Here is a 23,650-nt window from a genome sequence, read left to right on the forward strand (position 1 = left end):
TTTAAGATGTAAAAATACAAATAAATTTTTTGGTTTTATTTGTTACATTGTTCAACGGGGGCATGAGATGGGACTGTAACCTGTGGAAAGAAAACTTCATAAATTGAACTAATTACATTCTGCATGGCGCAACTAATTCAAGTGACTGAGAATAAAGAGATAATATGTTAGTAGCTCCTGCTCAGCCAGCAGCGTTGACTGACTGCGTTATGTTCATGATTCTTGCTTAACTTAATCAGGAATTCTGCTTATTGCCATTGGAAATACAGATAACACTTTAGTTAATGCTCAGAAACTGTAATGTATCAAATGGATTACTGCTATTCAAGCACAACAGTTATCTTATTTGCATATTAGAATCCAGATACGAGTAAGAGAAGTCTCCCTTCTACTTGAACTCAACACATTGTGAATGAGATTAAATGTGCGTGTATGCATGCAGTTGGAGTGAGAGATTTGATGCTCCCAAATGTTTTTAAAAATAGCAGCACTTGGCAATGATTATAGGCACATTGATTTTTTTTTGATATTTGGTGTAGCTGAAGGAAATGAAAGATGGAGGCTCATGAAGCAATAATTCAGCATTTGGGATTCTGTTGTTTTTCTTTCTATTGTACTCAGGCTCTATAGTCTTGGTAATTTTCTGGTAAAAAGTCTTTCTGAAGAAATACATCTTTGGATTAACAGTTTTTTTGATTTGAGAGGATTTGTTTAAATTAATTCTAGTTGGTTGTAACTGGTCTCTTCTACCTTGTTATTATCAAAGCAGAGAAGCAGAAATGATTCTGTATCATACAGAATTTTGCAATTTTACTTTTGAATTGATGGGCTGGAGAAACAAAAAGTCCAATCTAAGTACTGTGGCAAAGTTAAAACTACAAGATAGTCTGAGATTATCAAATAATGCCAAGAAGGAAGCTATTTGACTGGGAATATCTGCTATTGAGAGGTTAGAATGCTCAAAATTTGGAGGCAGACTGAACTCAAATGGTATAATTATATGGATGGCAGAATAGAGGCATGGAAGTTTATTCTCCTTAGCAATTTGGAAACGTTCCAGTCAATATTCGCTGATGATTTGCAATGTACTTGGCTCTTCCTGTTTGGTATATTGTCATTGCTTCACTTATACCAATAGTATTGTGTTTAACACAGTCACTGAATAGCATGGATATAAGAGAAGGATATGCAAAAGCTTAGCAAATTGGAGAGCATCTGTCATCACTATTGTACTGTTACCTCCTTCCAGTCAATGAATTTGCCTAAAGTGAAGTTGAAATAATTGAAGCTCTGCATCAATTTATTGTAAGCATTACTATCCTAGAAGTCTACCTTATACCATTCCCTCAGTCTGGCAATAGTCTATAGTTTTCTTTTGTCCCCCACACTATTTGGGTTCATTTAAAAAAAACCCAAAGAGATCTTAGTGATTGAATTAGATTATTGTTGATCTGCTTGAGTTTTGATATATTGGATCACTGGTTCAAAATAAAAGCACATACTGCATGTTCACTTTGTTCCCCAGTTACCACTGTTATTAGTTGTACTTTCTCGTCTGCTTCTGTAATGGGCAGCTACCACAAGGTAGCTATCAGGGCTCAGGTCTTTAATATTCTGGGACTTGTTTGGGACTGGAGAGGTCTTGCCATCCACTCTGGAAATCTGTAGCATCCGGCAGGGATCATGTTTCAGGAGGTAGCCTTCAAATGTCTCCCATCCCCCTCCGACACGAACCATGACATGTTTATTGTGCAGCATCTGCAATGCAAAATAATCATTTAGTAAAATGGGTTGTACAACAGAATTCTTAAAAAAAGTTAAGATGCTGTGACTAATTCCCATGTCGATTTTTAAGAAGGGAAATAAACATAAGGATCATGAATTAAGAATAAACAGGCAAATGGTTTTGCTAATTTTGCCTGAAAATCAACAATATAGTGATTTAACATTTTATAGGCAGCTGCTATGTGTGCTCACAGCCATAAACCGTGTTTATTGATCTAATTTTCAATCCCAATAGGTCATGCCAGTATAGCTATTAGAGAGGTTAAAGCAAAATGAGCTGCCAATAGCAATCTGCAAATATAAGATACTTTTAATTTCTTTTGGTAATCTATTACATTGAGATTGTTCAAACTTGTGACAAAGAAATTTCTGACAGCAAATTAGAAGCTCTTTAAATTCCACAGAATTTGGCATCCTATTATTTGCAGAGTTTTGATATTAGTTAATCCTGTTAAATGATCAACATTCAGTGTTTAGCTTCTTATTTTGTTTCATTGTGTCATAAGCTTTTGGGAACCTCATGGATTTCTTAAAATGTCATCCACTTTAGTTGATTCTACTAAAGAACTAAAAGGAAAGGGTTTGACTATTATCTCATGTTATTATTGAATTTGGACTTGTTAATGCAAATATGTGACGGCTAATCCATTAAACCTAGAAGATGGCACAACATTTTCTTTAAAAAGAAAGATTAAAATATTCATGTGCAAGCTAAAATTCCCAATTGAAATATAACTTAAAATTTGGTTAAATTAGAAAATGGTCAGATCATAAGTCTATGTATTCTGAAATGTAATTTTCAGCAAACTGCAGTGAGGAAGTGATACAAGTATTCCATAAATAATTTATCTGTAACCTGAAAAAAAATCAATTGCACATACATTCCAGTTTGCAATGTTTGCCATCAGTGATCCCACTGAAAGAAGTTTCAAAGTGACTGGTGATTCCTGATCCACTTGTACTTTACAAGTTAAACATTCTCTCTTTAATATTTCCTTTTCAAGTTCACCCAATCCACTCAAATGAGAATGAAAACCACTTCAAGAATGACGCGTCAGCCTCCTAGAGTGATTTAAAATGTCTGAGTGAACCAAGTGTTATCGTAGTTGTGGGTATGTTCGCTAAGCTAAGAAGCTGATTTACAAACCCAAAACTACAACAATCAGCACCAGAGCCACAAATCTTTATGCAAACCTTGAAACAAGTGTTAAATTTGATATTTTCAAACATTAAGTAATAAGAACATTAAGAATAAATCAAGCCTATGTAAATTAATAGGTGTTCCATATTTTTTTTAAAAAGAAGAGTATATTGAAATGATATTTTCAAAGTTCAAACCCCAGAATGAATACTTGGTCATAAAATAATTTGTAGATGTGAAGCAACTGAAGAAAACCCTTCAAAATTCATGCCACTTCTTATAAACTGGGTTTAGAAAACGTTAGTTAGAAAATTGATGCATGCAGATTTTTCAAATGGTTATTGGATATTCCGTAGGAAGATTTCAGTGTCACAAGGTCACAGGCCCATCCCTCCACACAGCTGGCACTGACCACAAATTATTCTATTTGAATTAATTTTAGAATAAAGTGCTGATATCAGAATTGCAATTATGCAAAAGAATTGTCATCTTCAGGAATGTGGAGGTAATGTGTATTTAACTGTCGTGACTTTAAAAACATTTGACTCATTTCCCTGAGCTGATGGACTAATCTCAGTCAGTGAAAGGGTTTCTCTTTGAAGATGGAATGGTAGTTTAGTATTGATAGAAGCATGTAAATTAATTAGGAGTAGTTTGTTGGAACAGACGATGAGTTACTTTGAGGATAAGTTGAGGGCTATCATTTATGGCTTTTAAAAAGCAACAGTGTAAAATTGCTGTGGCTGGTGGCCCAGCGCTACGGACCTGGGTTCAATCTCACCCTTGGGTAACTGTGTGGAGTTTGCATGTTCTTCCCATGTCTGCATGGTTTTCCTCTGGGTACTCCAGGTTCCTCCCACATACCAAACATGCGCAGGTTTGATTGTCCATGCTAAATTGCAATAGTGTCCAGCTGTAAAGGTTAGGTGGATTAGTGTTGGGAAATGCAGGGTTACAGCGATAGGATAGGGGAGTGGGTCTGGATGGGATGCTCTTTCAGAGGGCCAAATGGCCTGTTTTCACACTGTAGGAATTTAAAATTCAATCCCACAAAAACAGTATAATGTTGCAAAAATGCAACTATTGTTGCAAAGCCCTAATTTTGAAAGCAACAGGTATCTTTAAGCAGCTTCTTTCTTGTAAAACATTTCTTGTATCATGTTTAAATTTTGTATGGAACAAGTGCATGCTTGTGATCATAAAATCATATAGTGCAGATGAGGCCCTTCAGCCTCTGGAGCTAGAAAATAATAAGTTCACTTTACCAACCAATTTGTATAATTTTTATATCTCTAATAAACTTTGTGTTGCTTTTGGTATAATCTTATAAATACTTAACAATATTTTCTCCACAAATTGTATGCACTCTTTCTGACACACACACTGATTATCCAAATTGGTGAATTATGCACATTAAGAGCCGATGTTCTGGGACTATGGGTTTGACAATCACACCACAGTAGGTGGGGATGGGATTAATATCTGGAATTAGAAGTCTAATGTTGACCAAGACACTGTTGGTCATTGTCAGAACAACCCATCTTGTTTCACTAATGTCCTTTATGGGATGAAGGCATATACAGCCTTTAATTGCCCTCTGAAATGGCCAAGAAAGCCACTCAGTTGTAAAAATCATGGAAAAGTGTTAAAAGAAAGGAAACCAGATGGAGCACTTGGCATCTACTTAGACACTGGCAATGAAAACAGTCAATACAGTTCTCCTTATTAGATCTGGGGGCTTGTGCCAAAATGGGCCAGCTCATAAACTACAGGGGCAACAGCCTGACATAGTCATGCTCACTGCAACACACACTACAACATCTCACCATCATTATCCCTGGATATGCCATGTCCCACCTGGGAGTCTTCAAGATTGATTTTGGACATAATGCAATCTTGTGGCACCAGGTCAAGAAAGGGGCAAGGAGAGGTCCTAGTTTCAGGACCTCTCTGGAGGAGTTCCTCAGGATAGTCAGCTACTACAACAATGATCATTCCTCCCCTTCCCCCACCCACCACCACCCCCACCCCCACCACCACCATCATAAAGTCAGAAGTGGCGTTATTGGCTGAATTGTGCAATCTTCAGCATCATTCATGACTCCTTCGATACAGGAGTAGTGCATGTCCAAATGGAGCAAGATCTGGACAATTTCCAAGATTAGGCTGAAAAGTAGCAAGTAACTTTTGTGACACACAAATGCACTGAGGTTACCATTGACCAAAAACTGTGCTGAACTAGTCATATAAATAGTGGCTACAACAGCAGGTCAGAGGCTATAAATCTTGCAGCCAATAACTTACTTCCTGACTCCCAAGTGATTCGATTCTCGATAAGCAACATACCAGGCGTGTGATGGAATGCTCCCCACTCTCCTGACTGGGTGCAGCTCCAAGAACCCTGGAGAAACTTGACACCATTCAGTACAAAGCAACCCGCTTGATTGACATCATACCCATAAATGTTTGTCCCCCCCACCATTGATGTACACACTTCTGGTTCTGAGAAATCTACATGACATCCTGCAAAAATTCACAACGGCTGTTTATGCAGCATCTTCCAAATACACTACCATTGAGACGAACAAGATATATATCAGGTGCAGCATCAATTGCAAGCTCCTCTCCAAGCCACAACTTGGCAATATATCACCATTTCTTCACTGTTGCTGGGTCAGAAACCTGAAACTCCCATGGTTCAAGATGGCAGCTCACTACCACCTTCTCACGGGTACAGAATAACATTCATCACGGCTGGTTTATTGCATGAATTTTTTACAAAATGACAATTCACAAGAATACCAATTTAAGGGGAACTGCATGAGAGGATATACTGCATGAGAAAGTACATGCATGTGAAGGTATGCTATGCATGAGAGCAGAATTCTGATTGTTTAACAGGTGGGAACAGCTTGTAGAGGCATTTCCATGGAAAACATGCCAATCAAAGATTGACAGTTTAGTGCCAGGTAAAAAATGAGGTCTGCAGATGCTGGAGATCACAGCCGAAAATGTGTTGCTGGTTAAAGCACAGCAGGTTAGGCAGCATCCAGCATCCTGATGAAGGGCTTATGCCCGAAACGTCAAATTTCCTATTCCTTGGATGCTGCCTAACCAGTTTAGTGCCAGGCATTGTTTAAATTTTAAATCAAACAGTTTGGTCAACACAGTGTCCTGAGAAATGAACAAATGAATGGCTGTCACCTATTTTGTCAAGTTGAAAAAAGCACAGTAAATGTACTTGTGAAATGTCTCATTAAAATTATTACTTTTGGTCTTCATTTTTGGCATTATGCCCCATTTACTTTCACTTGTAAATTTTGCTGTTGAGTTACTTATTTCCACAAACAGAATCATTTATGTAAATAAGGAATAAAATAGTGTCCCCAACAGTGATCCCTGTGGAGCACCACTTTCTATCTTCCTCCACTGAGTAACTACCTTTACTCCTGCTCAGTGCTTTCTATTTTTAAAGCTAAAAGGCTACCCATTCACCCGTAGTTCTCTGACAATACATGCCCTAACCTTTGTTATGAGCTAACTGTGATACCTTATCTGTGTCTTTGTTTGAGACTATCTACTCTTTGTTACCTCTTCAAAGAACTCTTATCAGATCAGTCAAGCATAATAACCTTTCAGAATCCGTGCTTTTCTGTATTAGTCTATGTCTCAGTGCTCTGCTTTCATATATTTTGACAAAGATTTAATTTTCCCAGTTATTTTTATCACAGAGGTTAAGGTAGTCTGTAAGTTCCTGGGTTTTGTTCTTTATCCCTTTTTGTACATAAGAACAACATTAGTTGTCCACCCATGCACTGACATTATCTCGTTTTGTATGGAACTACTTTTGCATGTAAACCTGTATGTCCACTTTATTGTCGTTTCCTTGACTGTTGCTGCTTACAATCTATCATTGGGGTTTTAACCCGTTCTTCAGTTTTATTAGTTTGTCCATTTTTTCCTTTTCTATCCCAGCTGTATTTGTGAACTCTTTAATCTCATCAATTACAGAGGTTTTATTATCTTCATCGAAAGCTGTGACAAAGACGTTATTCAATTTTATTTTTGCAGTTCCTGGTTAATGTTTGAAAGATACCACAGTGATGATTTCCTTGTTGGCTGCCTCATATAATGAATAATCCTCACAACTTCTTCCTCACAGTGTTGTTGTTGGGGAGGGGGGTAGGTGCGGGGGGAGTTGAAATCCATAAATTTGTCATTCAGACTGTATGGCAGCTGTATTTTAATACCAGTAATATCTACCTTTTCCCCACTCACAATCTTCTTAATTAATTAATAATATATTTCATCCACTCTTCCCATATGATTATATCCAGCAATATTTAACTACAAAATGCTCTGGGTAGGTTTGTTTCAGTCAATGTCTGCAGATTATAGATATACATATATATCCGGATATGGATTCCTTCTACCTGAAGCTCTATTCCTGAGATGCTGCCTGGCCTGCTGTGCTTTGACCAGCAACACATTTGCAGCTGTGATCTCCAGCATCTGCAGACCTCATTTTTTACTCGATTGTTTACAGTTAGTTCAGTTTGCTGACCAGCAGGTTTGTGATGATCAGTGTGGGATCAATTCCTGCACTGGCTGAGGTTACCATTAAAACACTCCTTTTCAACATCTTCCCTATGCCTGAGGCATGGTGACCCACAACCTTCTTTACCAGTTGTCTCTCTGTAGTGAGAGAACAGCTCTGATTGATAAGACTATGGTGACTTTACTGTTTTACTTTATCAATTTATCCAATTGTTTTGAATATTATGTACACTGCCATAGGGATTCTTGCAAATCCCTTCAATTATTTTTCCTTCCTCTGTTTTTGGTTATTTCAGATTTATTCTGTGATTTCATGGAATCTTTCGGCATTCACGTTACCCTCATTTCTTTCGGTAATTAGTATTTTATTGTTAGGTTTTGTCAGTTGTAGCATTTCCCTCCCCCCATGCAATTAGTTTAAAGTGTTATGAAGCACTTTCCCACTAGAATCTTGGTCCCAGCTTGTTTCAGGTGCAGTCTGTCCCAACCAAACACATCCTTCAAGTCTCAGTCAGCGTCCGGGACCAAGATTGTGAACTCCATTGAGTCCCAAGCCCAGTTCTTGGATGGAGGCTACGCCATCGTGCTTTATAGTGGGTTCCCCGATTGCTAGCTCTATCAATGTTTATTTATGAAATAAATTGCATTTAAAGTAGTCAACAAATCAAAATGTTAATATTATCTTTTCACGTGGTACTCCTCTCCATGGTGACTACTTTTAATTTTGACCAGCTTCCAATATTATAATTCAATCAACCCTTTTTCTTTATTCTCTCATGGGGTGTGGCAAGGTGTTCCCCATCCCTAATTATCCATGACTTGTATGGCTTGCTCGGCCAGTTAAGAATGAACCACATTCCAGGGGATCTGGAATCACGTGCAAATCAAACCAAGTAAGGGTGGCAGATTTTAATGAAGGACAGCAGTGATGTGGTGGCTCAGTGGTTAGCACTGCTGCCTCACAGTGCCAGGGATCCAGGTTCCACCCTCAGGTGATTATCTGTGTGGAGTTTGAACATTCTTCCTATGTCTGCGTGGGTTTCCTCTGGGTGCTCTGGTTTCCTCCCAGCGTGCAGATTAGGTTTATTGGCTATGTTAAATTGCCCAGTCTCTAGAGATGTGTAGGTTAGGTGGATTACAGGGAATAGGTTGGGGGGGAATGGATCTGAATGGGATGCTCTTCAAAGGGTTGATAAAAACTCGATGGGCTGAATGGCCTGCTTCCGCAGAAGGGAGTATATGATGTTGGTGAACCAGATGGTTTCTTAAGAAAATTGGTTATAGTGAGACCATGAAACTATTCCACCAGCTGCCACGATGGGATTTGAGACCAGAGCATTAGCATTACTAGTCCAGTGATATTGCTGCTATAACAATCATTTCTTGCCATGCTGTGTGTATGAATAAATGCAAACTCGGATTTGCACACACATTGTTATCCGTTATACTTTTCGTAAATGTTCTTCCATTTTATAACTTTACCTTTTTAGAATTAATTGAAAGGAAGACAAAAGTTGTTTTGTTTTCATGTAGGACTAAACATGTCCTACATAAATAAAACGTTAAAAGAAACCTTAATGTATTTGAATACACTACTCATTTCAAATATGAGCATGTGTGCTCCCAATCTCAAGGGATTAACTGTCATGGAAACCAAGCATGGTCTTGTATATCATTATGAAGATTAATATTGGCACAGCCTCTGGGTAACAAATCAAAATTCATTTAGCACTGAACCATATATCTTACAAGAAACTCAACGCTGTGAAAAGTCTTAATAATCATGTATAAACCTGGATCATTTAAAAAACTCTTAAGTATTACAAACTGTACAATACTGATAAAAATTCATTAGATCGGGTAAATTTATAATGTTTGTTTTTAGAGCATAAGAGTATTGTTGTGTTGTACTATTCGATGATATTCATTCTGGTGTGTTACCATGGCAATGCCTTAAAATGATGCTTGTACTTTATTCCCTACATTCCCCATAGGCTTTGCGTTCTGAGAGATGGTAGGTGAGTCATCACTTTACTTGACAGCATGTCCTCCAGCTCAGTTTCCCTGCACTATATCATTTATTGTGAGGGCATGAAGCCATTGTGAAAATAAGCTGCTTTATAATACTATTAATGATGATGACCTAGCAAAACTTAGTGAGATAATTTATCACGTGTTTCATTCTTAATGACAGAAAAAGCTACACATTTCTCATTACAGGAGGCTATTGTGTGATAAATAGTATGCCAAAAGCATGTCTCACTCATTCTGATTTAAGAACATTTTACATACACATATTTTTCTTCTTGCACACTTGGCTACAGCTGAAAATGTTTGGTGTGAGGTAGTTTTAATCAGCAGTTGTCTTAATGTTTCATTCCTGTTATATGGTAAAGGAATACAATTTCAGCAACCAATTGCATTGATGTAGCAATTTAACATAGGAACTATTCAAGTTATTTTACATGTAGTACAAATATTTGTTAAACTAAGCAGAAATAAGATTTGTTCAGTTCGTTTTGAGAGTAACGCCGGAGCCTTAATTAGCCACTTGAACCACCAGTGATTGATAGCTTTATAAGAAATCATAGGAAGCCACAACCTGTGTGATAGAAAACTAAATAACCAACTGAGAACAAAGATTATATTTTTAACCCATTGATATTAGGAAGCTTGTATTAGGAGAATTGCTCAGTGTTCTTACACTCAGTAATTATTTTCACTACAATGGCCGCTAAGATATTCTGTTAATTATTTCAAAGGTTTATAGTCATATCCTTGGGTGTCAGAAAGCCAGGACTAATATCTGCTTCATGCTGCTTTAGGCATTATATTGCAATAATAATCAGAACCTGCAGTTATAAGAATATAGTGTGACTAGTAAAATATATCAATTTCTAACAAAGTAAATTTGAAGCTAAATTCATCAGTATATATAACAACTTCAAAAAACAAAATTTGCTGGTCACTATTGTGCATATGGAAGCTCGATGCATAACACACACCAGCACATTTTACAGCTATCCTCACGTCAGTATCCATCTTGTTTTAACACTTTTGCTTTCTATTCTGTGATTCTATATCTCAAGTTTAAAAGTTGTGGATTTTTAAAAACTTATCTTCTCAAATTCTCTTCCAAAAAGCCCTGTAAAAGTACCTGCACGAGATAAAGTGTAACAATTCACGAAGGTAGCTTAAAGAGAACTATAAATGGGAACACACCAACATGAAAATAAAAACGTATGCAGCAAGCTACAATATCATTACATGATGTAAACGTTTTTTTTGTGTGTTTTAGTCCATTCTAATCATTGCAGATATTTTGCATGGGTCAGGAGAGTTGAATAAATTACATATTGTGAAAATCAATTCTGCTTTGGAAAAGTACGGTCTTCAAATTGTAAACAAACGAAGAATCTACCTGCCTGCATAATAATTGCTATTCTATAACAAACAATACCCTAAATACAAGTAGGGTAATCATGAGCTTAGTGAATTTCCAGAGAAGAACAGAGTGAAAATAAGCTGCTTTATAATACTATTAATGACAATGACCCAGCAAAACTTAGTGCGATAATTTATCACGTGTTTCATTCTTAATGACAGAAAAGGCTACACATTTCTAATTATACGAAGCTATTGTGTGATAAATACAGTATGCCTAAATTATGTTCACCCCTGACTCTGACCTAAGGACATTTTACATGGTCCTCTTGCTATCACTGTAACTGAAGAGAAGGAAATGTAATCACCCACTAATTCAGGCTGAAGAATCATTGCTGCTGGTTTTGTAGTACCTGGAATATCAGCCATACACTTGCAAAATTAAATAAATTGATGTATTATTAAAGAAGGAAGCATTGTGATCTATTGGCAATCCTGATGTTTGGATAGCTTCCAACTATCTCATCGGAAGATCACAGAATGAGGACAATCTAGCTATTTCCAACAGGAGCAGCTCCATTTTGTAAAGCTAAAGATCAAATTCAAAACATTGCTAGCCAGTAGGTCTGTCTTCTGACTTCCTCTGTACCTTGTAATGAAATCTAATGACATGACTCAACTCATAGTAAAAAGGAATTAACAAAGACTTTCACTTATTTAGTACTTTTCATGAGATCTCAAAGCATTTAACAAATTCTTTTGATGTATAGTCATTCTTTTTGAGTAATCCTTTTTATGTGCACAGGTGTTTTGATTTTTGTGAGGTCTTGGTTTTGTATGGTTGCAAGTCTCCTTTTTCATTCTTATATGTGATTTCACTTTTTATTTGTGGAGCTTTGAATATTTGAGTAACAAAATTAATTAATCCATAAGTTATAGGATCAGAATTGGACCATTCGGCCCATCGAGTCTGCTCCACTATTCGATCATGGCTGATATGCCCCTCACCCCAATTTTCCTGCTTTCTCCCTATATCCCTTCAACCATTACCAATAAAAAATCTGTCAAACTCCTCCTTAAATTTACTCACTATCCCAGCATCCACCACACTTAGAGGTAGTGAATTCCACAGATTCACAACACTTTGGGAGAAGTAGTTTTTCCTAAACTCTGTTTTAAATTTGGTAACCCCTTATCCTAAGAATATGACCTCTCATTCTGGAATGCCCCACAAGAGGAAACATCTACTCCATGACTATTTTATCCACACCTTTTACCATCTTGAATACCTCAATTTGATCTCCCCTCATTCTTCTAAATTCCAGTGAGTATAGGACTAAATTGTTCAATCTCTCTTCATACGACAAACCCCTCATCTCTAGGATCAATCTAGTGAACCTCCTCTGAACTGCCTCCAGTGCCACTACATCTGTCCTCAAAAAAGGGAACAAAAACTGTACACGATATTCCAGATGCGATCTCTCTATTACCTTGTATAATTGCAAAAATACTTCCTTACTTTTATACTCTATCCCTTTAGCTATAAAAGCCAGCATTCCATTCCCTTTCTTTATTATCTGCTGTACCTGCATGCTCATTTTCTGTGATTCATGAAAGAATATACCTAGATCCCTCTGCACAGGAGCACCCCTAAGTCTCTCCCTATTAAGATAATTCCCATTTTTTTGACACGAATGCAAGACCTTGTACTTATCCACACTAAACTCCATCTGCCATATTTTGACCCACTCTCCCAACCTATCTATATCCATTTTTAAGGTTCTTATTTCCTTTTGGCAATTTACTGTCCCACCTATTTTTGTGTAGTTTGCAAATTTGGCAATTAATGTCTACTTCCAGCTACAGGTTTATCCTGTCCTATCTGCACTGATTAGAAACTCAGTTTGGATTTTTGTAAAGAGGTTTCTGACAATTAACATTCCACTCTGTGCCTTGATTTGGACTGGAACAGAATCCTGTCTTCACAGGAGTGCAGGTATATAGTTCCTTGAAAGTGGCATCACAGGTACACAGGGTGGTGAAGAAGTCATTTGGTATCCTTGCCTTCATCAACCATTTTTAAGCTCTGATCTCCAGCATCTGCAGTCCTCACTTTCTCCTACTGAGTACAGGAGTTGGGACATCATTTACAGCTGTAAAAGCCATTGGTAAGGCCACATTTGGAGTACTGTGTACAATTCTGGACGCCTTGCTACAGGAAGAATGTTATTAAACTGGAAAGGGGACAAAAATGATTTACAAAGATGTTACTGAGACTGGAAGGTTTGAGTTATTAAGAGAGGCTGGATAGGCTGGGAACTTTTTCCCTGAAGAGCAGAAAGCTATACACGTTTATAAAATCATGAGCGCCATAGATAGGGTGAATGAGACAAAAAAAACCCGCTGATGTTGAATTCCAGGGTAAATAAGCAGGAGGCTGAAAGAACACAGCAAACCAGGCAGCATCAGGTGGTGGAGAAGTCGACGTTTTAGGTGTAACCCTTCTTCAGGACGAGGGATTGGTGTAAGGGGAGCTGCAGATAAAGGAGGTGGCAGGGGCAGGGTGATGAAGTGGGGATTGGTGAAGACAGGTAGAGGGTAAGACCTACCGCATCTGCTGGGATGAGGAGACATTCCACTCCCAAGTATCTCGGATGTCCACCTATTTCGAACAAAGTGCTTATTCCCCCCTTTGTCATCCAAACAGCCCTTTACCACACCGTCTCGATTCCCAATTCCACTGCTCTAACCACCCCCCAAACACAATAAAGTCAGAGACCCCTTGTCCTCACCGTTCACCCCACCACTCTCCACATCCATCTCCACAATGCATCATCCTTAAACACTTCCACCAACTCCAACTAGGCCTCACCACCAAGAATATCTTCCCCTTCCCACCCCTCTCTGTCTTCTGCAAGGACAATTTCCTTCGACAGTCCTTGGTTTGCAGCACTTTCCCAACCAACCCCCACGAATCCCCGAGTTTGTTCCCCTGCAACCGTAAAAGATGCAAAACCAGCCAGTACGCCATCACCTCCATCCGGGGCCCCAAACCATCCTTCCAGGTGAGACAGAGGTTCACCTGTCTCTCCTCCAACCTAATTTACTGTATCAGGTGCTCCCGGTGTGGTCTTCTCTACATCATGGAGGTCAAACATAAACTTAGGGAATGGGTCACTGAGCATCTCAGCCAGGCCCACAGGGGCCAACCTGATCTCTCAGTCATCACTCATTTCAATTCCCCTTCCCACTCCCTTTCTGACATGACCATCTTTGGCCTCCTCCATTGCCACAACGAACCAAACCGCAAATTGGAGGAACAACGCCTCATTTTCCGCCTGGGCAGCCTACAAACCGGAGGACTCAACACTGAGTTCTCCTATTTCAAATAACCCACCTCCTATCCCCCCACCCCCTTCCCAGACCCTCCCCCTCCCTTCCACTCCTCTCAACCACCTACCGGATTCATTCCTCCCATCAACCAATCAGGTGGTACTCTCTACCTGTCTTCAACTATCACCCTGTCCCCTTCCACTCCCTTTACCTGCAGCTCCCTCCATCCCCAGTCCTGAAGAAGGGTTACGTTGACTTCTTCACCTCTTGATGTTGCCTGGCTTGCTGTGTTCTTCCAGCCTCCTACTTGTCTAAATAAGGTGAATAGCCAAGGTTTATCCCCCCAGGGTAGGAGAGTCAAAACTAGAGGGTATTGGCTTAAACTGAGAGGGGAAAAATTGAAAAGGGAGCTGAGGGGCAACTTATTCACACAGAGAGTGCTGCGTATATGGAATGAGCTGCCAGAGGAAGACACAGAGGTGAATACAATTACAACACTTAAAAGACATTTGAACAGGTATGTGGGTAGGAGAAGTTTAGATGAATATGGGCCAAACACAGTTTAGAAAACCTGGTCAGCATGGATGTGATGGACCAAAGGGCCTGTTTCTATGCTGTAGGACTCTATGAATCTAAGTGCTTGGCATAATGTATCGCTTATGAGAAAGTGAGGTCTGCAGATGCTGGAGATCAGAGCTGAAAATGTGTTGCTGGAAAAGCGCAGCAGGTCAGGCAGCATCCAAGGAACAGGAGATTCGACGTTTCGGGAATAAGCCCTTCTTCAGGAAAGCTCAGTCACCATTTAGTCCGCATTTTAGCCATTTATTTTCTGTACAGGGAAGAACAGATATTGAAGATTCTGTTTGTTGTATTTGAAAGATTTTACTTATGGTGCTCTCAACCTTACATTCTTGATATTCACGTTGTCTAAATTTTAATTTAAAAAAGAAATGTGTTCATTGCAGGCTGTGGTTTGTACTAAATGAGCAGTTTATTTCAAGCTGACAGTAATGTGTTGTCACATGCAGAAGGGAAAAAGATTAAGCAATAACTCTGTTGCTGAGGTATCATACAACGTAAGACTCATTAACCCGCTGGAGGAAAATCCATCAAAAGAACTTTACAGGTCACTGTTCTACCAGGGGAGCATTCCCTTTGCTTCTGGATGGTGAAATAATTGCAGCTGGTGGCAATACTTTTTTTCAATCAAGTCAGTCAATGTAATCCTGGCAATTTTCAATAATTGCAAAGGAAAGCTGAAGGATAAGTGTCACTTTTCTTTACAAAAGAAAGGTACAAAGAGGTATTGCCTATAGCAAGCAATTTCCTTTCTCAATACATTGGTAATTATTCAGCTTTCTGGAATGCAGTGAAATCCTTGGTGGTGACTCGTAGAGGTGACTTGTATTCCCAACTGAGGAACACTCAGTGAGTAGGAGAGCAGTAAAAGAAAAATCTGCTTTAAATTATATGTTTAATAAAATGTTAGTTCAGTTCCAGTTAAAATGCCTTAAAACCATTCAAATAAAAAAAGTTGAGAGGAATGTTATGGTCAAAGAGAAAGAAGCCAGATTGCTCATAATTTCCAAAAGCTAGACAGAGCAGAGAGCCAAGTGTAGTGGCCAATGAACTTGTACAAGCAGCTGGATCAGATGCAAAGAGCATATATCTCTTCTTGCTCTGTATTGTGGGGTAGCTTTAGCAGTTGGTTTGGAGACTGGAGAGTTGGGTAGTTTTCACCATGAATACAAAGTACGGTCAATCACCAGTCACAACAGTAAGGGAATCCATTATAATGTGGTGTATTGCTTGGTAAATCCTATACATACGACTGTGTGAATTGTGAAGTAATATGGCCACCAAGAGCTGGTAACCATTAGACTAGGAGTCTGTTTTCAGTCAATGCAGAGTCAAGTGTTTGGTACTCAGAGTCCTGAGCAAGCATTGTGATTTGCTAGCTTGCACAGAATACAACTAGGGGAAGTGAAGCCTGCAGATGCTGGAGTTCAGAGTTGAATAGTTTGATGCTAGAAAAGCACAGCTGGTCAGACAGCATCCGAGGAACAGTAAAGGTAAGCCTCGTCTGCTGCCTGACCAGATTGCACAGAATACACACATGCAACATTTCAAGATGTCCAGCCCTTGCCAAGATTTTCAGCCTGGTAAATTGGTCTCGGGATATAGTAATTCAGGTTTATTTTGCTGAGGTCAGATCTAAGGAATGTCTACTCCCCAAAACAAAACATGGGATGTAATGGGTGTGTGCTAGTCTCTGCTGAGGTCAGTGGGTCATGAGTATTGGGCATGTCTTTGATGTTGTTACTGGGATGAGACCAAATCAGGACAATTAGTTAGAAAGGAGAAATTTACCATACTACAAGTGCACGAGGTGCAGATATGTTTGCATAAAGACCTGGGCAACATTAAGGCTCTGGCCAACAAGGATGAAGTAATATTTGTTGCAGAATGACCATCTCCAACAAGTGGGAATCTAATCTTTTCCCCTTAAAGATCCATAGCATCAGCATCACTGAGTCGACCATCCATCAACATCCTGGGAATTATCATTGACCAATAACTTGTCTGGACAAACTACAGAAATACTGTGGTAATATAGCAGATCAGAGGCTTAAAATTCTGCAGTGAGTAATTCACTTCCTCATTCTCCAAAGTCTGTCTATCATTTGCAAGGCACAAGCCAGGAAAGTGATGGATTCCTGGAACACCGTAGCTCCAAAAACACTGAGGAAGTTCAATATTATCCAAGACAAAGCAGCTTGCTTGATCAGCCATACGTTAAAACATTGACTCCCTTCATCAGCAGTGCACCATGGCAGCTATATGCACCTTCCACAAAATACATTATAGCAACTCACCAAACCTCCTTTGCTTGCACCCACCAAACCTTGGAAGGAGAAGGGCATCAGATGTTTGGGAACAACACAGCCTTGAAGATTCCATCCTAGCCACACACCACCTTGATTTGGAACCATATTATTGTATCCTCTACTGTCGCTGGGTCAAACTCCCAGATTTACCTAAATTCAGTGCGGGCACAATTGAAATTGCAGCATTCACTAGTTGCAGTAAAATACATTAGAGAGTCACTCATCTTGTTAGAGTAGTGCTCACTCCTTTCTCTGCAGTTTAACTATTTCAAATGGACCAGCAGTTCAAGGAGGGGTTTTAGAGATAGGCAACATATGCTAGTTGACACTCAAATCCCACAAATGAATATATTTTTTTAAATTTCAAAACAGCACAGATTCTGCATGGATCTGTTCCTTGGTTGAACCATCCATTCAGCCCGATTATCCTATTCATTTTATTCCTCAAGTATTTATCCCATTCACCATTCCCTGTTGAAAGTTGCTATTGAATGTCACAAGGCAAGTCATTAATTCTGGAGAAAGGATTTATTTTATTCATTCGTGGAATGTGGGTGTTGTTGGCTGGGCCAGCATTTATTATTGGTGCCTAGTTGCCCTTGGGAAGGTGGTGGTGACGTGCCTTGTTGAACCATTGCAGCCCACGTGCTGTGGATTAACTTCACACGGAGAGAATTCCAGGATTTTGAGTCAGTGAAGGAATGGTGATATATTTCCAAGTCAGGATTGTGAATGGCTTGGAGAGGAACTTGAAGGTGGTGGTTGTGTTCCCATGTATCTCATAGAGTCAGACAGCACGGAAACAGTCTTCAGTCCAACTTGTCCATGTCACACAGGTTTCCCAAACTAAATTAGCTCTAAATCCTTCCTGTTCACAGACCTGTCCAAATGTCTTTTAAATGTTGTAGCAATATCTTCATCTACCATTTCCCCAGCAGTTCATTCCACCATCGAACCACCCTCTGTGTGAAAACATTGCACCCCACCTTTTAAATCTTTCTCCTCTAACTTTAAAATTATGCCCTCTAATTTTGAATTCCCCTATCCTGTGGAAGAGTCCCTTGCTACTCATCTTATCTATGCTCCTCATGATTTTACAAACTTCTGTAAGATCACCTCTCAACCTCCTACGCTCCAGTGAAAGAAGTCCCAAACTACCCAGCCTCTCCTAAATCAAACCCTTCAGCATTGGTAAACATCCTTGTAAATCTTTTCTGTACCCTTTCTAAATTAATAATATCCTTCCCATAGCATGGTGACCAGAACTGCATACAATACTCCAAAAGTTGCCTCACCAATGTCTTGTATAACCTCAACATGTTCCACTCCTATACCCAGTGGTCTGAACAATGAAAGTAAGCATGCTAAATGCTTTTTTTTTAACTACCCTGCCTACCTGTGATACAAGTTTCAAGAACTTATGTACCTGATCCTCTAGGTCTCTGTTCAACAACACTCCCCAGGGACCTACCATTAAGTCCTGGCCTTGTATCTACTTTCAGATGGAAGCGGTCATGGGTTTGGAAGGTGCTATATAAGGGACCTCCCATGAATTTCTGGTAGAGAGTACACACTGCTGCTACTGAGTATTGGTAGTGGAGGGAGTGGATGTTTGTGAATGTGGTGCAAATCAAACGGGCTGCTTTGTCCTGTACAGTGTCAAACGTCTTCAGTCATGCAGAGGTTAAATTAGATAAATAAAAGATACCAAGAAAAACAGATAAACTGCATTAAAAGAAGTGAGAATTACCCTGACAAAATGAATGACTCTTAAGTTCAAGTCAGATGGTATCACTATAAAGTATTAATTTGAAAGTGAACAATAAAATGGTGAAGGACAAATTAAACAACGTTTGGGCATAACCCTGGAAACAGATGACAAGCAAACATTACTTTAGGAAGGTTCGGGTGGGAGGGTTTGGAAGGGGGAATGTTATTCTAATTAATGACTAAGGGCGGAGTCTGACAGGAGCCTGAACGATGTTGGCTATGGTGAGAAAGCTGAGAGATTTGTGTCAAGTCACTTGAGGCCTTTTTCGATGATGGGAACAAATTGTTGCATTTGCAAACAGAGTTCCTGATAAGACACTCACCAGGTAGCAGTGAGATGTCTACTCATTGGAATTATTGTTTTCATCAGCCTTATTAGCGGAAATCTTGCCTGATTTACATTCAGCCTCCTAGTTTACCACCAGCCATGAGGAAACCAGATAAATAACAATTCCTGACATGAAAGGAAGAAGGGGTACCTATACCTGACAACTCCTCCTCACTGCTGCTCGTCTGGGCTGGTATTTTGGCCACCGACAACAAGATCTTGGGTCTCACTACAGAGCACATACTAGGCAAACTCTGTGTCCACGAACACTGACATCTGACACTCATGGTCTCTCAGGACCCTCACAACACCATTCCGATCCACTGACAGGATGTTACTGCACTGGCATTGTAATGATGCAACAAGGACACAATGAACAATGTTCATGTGTGTCACATTAATGGAATGCTGTCCTGCAGATTGTAAACTGAGGGTCTGCTGGTTGTTAAAGATCTCAGATTGAAGTCTTTTCCTTAAGTTATGGCCATCATTTCTCCTGTTGTACTTGTATCTGAAAAGTTCACATTTGATTGAGTGAAATAAGCACTGCTCATTGTAATGATATGGGACTTGGTGAGCAAGTAGTGTGAGATCTAGTAGAAGACGGTCCTCCATGGATGTCCTCGCACAGTCTTTAAAGTAATGTAGTTCCAGAGATATTTAGCTGATGAGATACCTCTCCGGAAGTCAGAAGGTGGTTAACCTCACACACATTACATCATATGTGGGGTCACACAGTGGCTCATGGTTAGCACTGCTGCCTTACAGCATCAGGAACCTGGGTTTGACTCCAACCTTGGGGGACTGTGAGGAGTTTGCACGTTCTCCCAGTGTCTGTTCTCCAGTTTCCTCCTATAGTCCAAAGATCTGCAGATTAGGTGGATTGGCCATGGGAGATGCAGGGTAACAGGAATAGAGTAGGGGGCACGGTCTGTATGGAAAGCTCTTCAAGGGGTCAGTGTGGACTCGATAGACTGAATAGCCTGCTTCCAGACTACAGGGATTCTATATAAGCACCTTAAAGACCACATATACTTTGAAGATACAGATGGCAGCACAGTACTTTATAAAGGCAAACCTGGTTATTTATCCCACTCCTGGCTTGATATGCACAAAATTGTGGTTGTGTAACCTAAATGAGAACACTAGCTATATTTTAATGTAATTATTTGCATATAGAACACTAAACTATTTCTGATAATAATATCAGAATACGATAAGTCTTCCTTTCCATCGTAAAATAACATTCAAACATGAGTGGTCATTACAACATGCTGTGCAGGAAGCTAATATGGTAATTAGAATATGTTACTGTGAAACATTTGAATTGTGCTTCTATGAACTGAGATTCATGTGTCCATCAGTTGTAAAATCAATAATAACCTACAGGATCTACGGGTTTAATATTTTGGAGACATTTTCTGCCAGCAGCTTTAGGTTTTTCGATCCAGACAATATCATATAATGCTTTTCTTTTTTTAACAATTTGTTGCACTTTATTATGTTAATATAGGTATCATTTGTCTTTGGGCATCAGCTAGAAGCAGCTTCTTCCAGTGAACTGAAAATATATCGTTGACTAATTTGACTCCAGTTTGGCCCCTACATTAAAAGTTAATGAAAATGCAACATAAACCTCTTTTCCACATTAGTTAAGTATCTTTGTAATTATTCACGTTGCAGGCAATATTAATGCAGTTACCAGGGGACTTTTGTTACTGGACTGCCCTTCACTCCTCCCTTTTGGTTTTATTCATGCTGCTTAATGTGGAACTACAGTGTTCCACTATCTTGGATACAATGTTTCTCCTGATGAATTGCATTATAACCTCTAATGCCTTAGTGTTGTAAATCTTATTAATGTGGAAAAATGTCAATGCTATAAAGTTGTGCCATATCTATCGATTTGTTCTTTTTTGTTTATCTAAAAGTAAATCAACCCTCAGGCACAGTCAATACGCAAACCCTGATTTCAACACAATGCACAAATCAGCAAGGTGGGAGAGAAAGACAAATCCCAAACTATTATCACGTTGAGACTAGGATAGAAGGAATGGCATTCGATCATGTTTGAAGGAAGGATCTATCTGAGAGGCCTGGCAAACAGGATGGAAACATCTGGGCAAGAAAGGCCTCTACCTCCTCTATAGAGATCACAGGAGTAACTTTGATGTGCCTCTTTGACCATGAAGCATTTTTGTTTAGTAATGTAAAATAATTTCCTGCTCTGGCCTTGACTCTTCCTCCTGTGGCTTGATTTGTCCACTCTCAGGATACTGACTGAAATAGCAGTTAGCTCCCGATGATACAGTCTGCATTGTTTAAGAAGGCTCACAGTGATTTCCAGAGATTGTCTTGGTCTGTATTTAACTTGTCTCCCCCTGTTCCTATTACCATCACCTCCCATGATTGACTATGGAAAAGGATGGTTGCGGGGTTGAAATGGCTGTGGCATTCTATTGTGACGTATAAGATTATTAAACGATTGGACACTCTGGAGGCAGGAAACATGTTTCCGCTGATGGGTGAGTCCCGAACCAGAGGACGCAGCTTAAAAATTTAGGACAGAGATGAGGATAAACCTCTTCACCCAGAGAGTGGTGGGTGTGTGGAATGCTCTGCCCCAGAAGGCAGTGGAGGCCCAGTCTCTGGATTCTTTAAGAAAGATTTGGATAGACCTCTTAAGGATAGTGGAATCAAGGGTTATGGAGATAAGGCAGGAACAGGATACTGATTGAGGATGATCAGCCATGATCATAGTGAATGGTGGTGCAGGCTTGAAGGGCAGAATGGCCTACTCCTGCACCTATTGTCTATTGTCTATTGAATGATGGTGGGCTTGAGCCTGAGAAGAGATTGAAGAGTCAAGATTAGAGGGGTGCTGGAAAAGCACAGCCGGGCAGGCAGCATTCGAGGAACAGGGAAATCGATGTTTCGGGCAAAAGCTCTTCATCAGGAATAATGACACACAAAAGCACAGGAAAATATGTAAATTGGGGTCCGTGACATAATGCTACCTGAAAAATCCTAGCAGAGTCAGAAACCAGGTGACCCCTGGTCTGATTAAAGTGACTGAGTCACCATTGGATTTTGTTTCGGTCATAGCTGTACTGTTCAGATTTAGCTTTTGATACTGTGAGAAAGGGCAATATGATTAGGGCCGCTGCTCTAGGAGAAGCTTATTGGAGAGAACAACAGGAAAAACAGAACTAGCAGCAAAGCTGTCTATGGACCCAACTGAGCAAAGGTCTCGTCCATTCCATCTGCTTTTCTTTTTGTTTCTTCTTTTCTCTTTTTTCCTTTCCTAAGTTGTTTAGTGTCTTTTTACTTACCTTCTGGAGAGAGCGTGGTCATGGAGGCAGCAGTGGCGATGAAGCATGGTAGCGCTGGGGTCCAGCGTGAGCTCAGATAGTGATCGGAGGTGAAGCAGCTGGTGAGCCCAGGCTGGACTTTGTTCAGTGCAGGGGATAGCAGGTCCTCATGGCAACAGCCCAGTGTGGAGTGACTACAAGCCCATAGTTTAAGAAAGGACTGTAATGTTTAACATCTGACTTGTATTTCTTCATTTTTCTACTTTATACTAAAAAGAACTGTATTGGTGAACTTTTCAACTTATTTCTTGTAGCTTGTACCTAAGATGGCACCGAGAATGTCGATACTATATACTTTTCAACGTACTCCTGTACTTGATTACATGTGACAATAAAGCCTAAATCTAAGTCATAGAACAGAATCCCTACAGTCTGAGAACAGGCCCACACTGACCCTCCAAAGGGTAACCCACCCAGACCCATTCCCCTACCCTATATTTACCCCTAACCAATGCACCTCTGAACACTATGGATAATTTAGCATGGCCAATTCACCTAACCTGCACATCTTTGTGACTGTGGGAGGAAACCCACTCAGACACGGGGAGAATGTGCAAACTCCACACAGACAGTTGCCCGAAGCAAGAATTGAACCCAGATCCCTGGTGCTGTGAGGCAGCAGTGCTAACCACTGAGCCACCTTGCTGCCCTAAATCTAAGGAAGGAATTGCATGTGGACAGACGAGAAGCCACCAACAGTGGGGTGTGCTTGCACACGGCTATACCCACCTCACATTGTGCGTGAACAGGTTTCTGGACCCTGAGTGGTGTTACTTTAGGAAGCTCCGTCAAAGTCAGTTAGTCATGGACGTTTGCAGCCTCCTTGAGGAAGATATCTACTCCAGCAGCCATGCCAGAAGTGCCAATGAAAGTGGTGAATATTCTCAAATATGATGCCTCTCGATCCTTTCAGATAGTCACAGAATAAGTAACAACGATCTGACAATCAGCCACAAATACAAATATATCTTAGCGAAGAAGTTTTAAAAAGACAATCAAATACTGTTTCAAAGGACTCTGTTTCTTGATTAACAGGTTCTATCACACAATTGAAACAGCTAGGTGTCCTGTTGGTGTAATAGGATGTGGATTT

The 23,650-nt window shown here is 39.8% G+C and overlaps 1 protein-coding gene across 1 annotated transcript in view; it reads right to left on the reverse strand.

The window, feature by feature from the left end:
• Positions 1-999: 999 nt before the first annotated feature.
• The window catches only part of LOC132824271 (growth arrest-specific protein 2), a 171,849-nt gene continuing 149,198 nt past the window's right edge, over positions 1,000-23,650 (reverse strand). The window contains exon 8 of the mRNA XM_060838608.1: positions 1,000-1,758. Coding sequence (XP_060694591.1) covers positions 1,510-1,758 — 249 coding nt within the window. The 3' untranslated portion in view covers positions 1,000-1,509. The remainder of the gene's footprint in view (positions 1,759-23,650) is intronic.

The sequence above is a fragment of the Hemiscyllium ocellatum genome, chromosome 18 (assembly GCF_020745735.1).
Source record: "Hemiscyllium ocellatum isolate sHemOce1 chromosome 18, sHemOce1.pat.X.cur, whole genome shotgun sequence".
NCBI classification, from domain to species: domain Eukaryota; kingdom Metazoa; phylum Chordata; class Chondrichthyes; order Orectolobiformes; family Hemiscylliidae; genus Hemiscyllium; species Hemiscyllium ocellatum.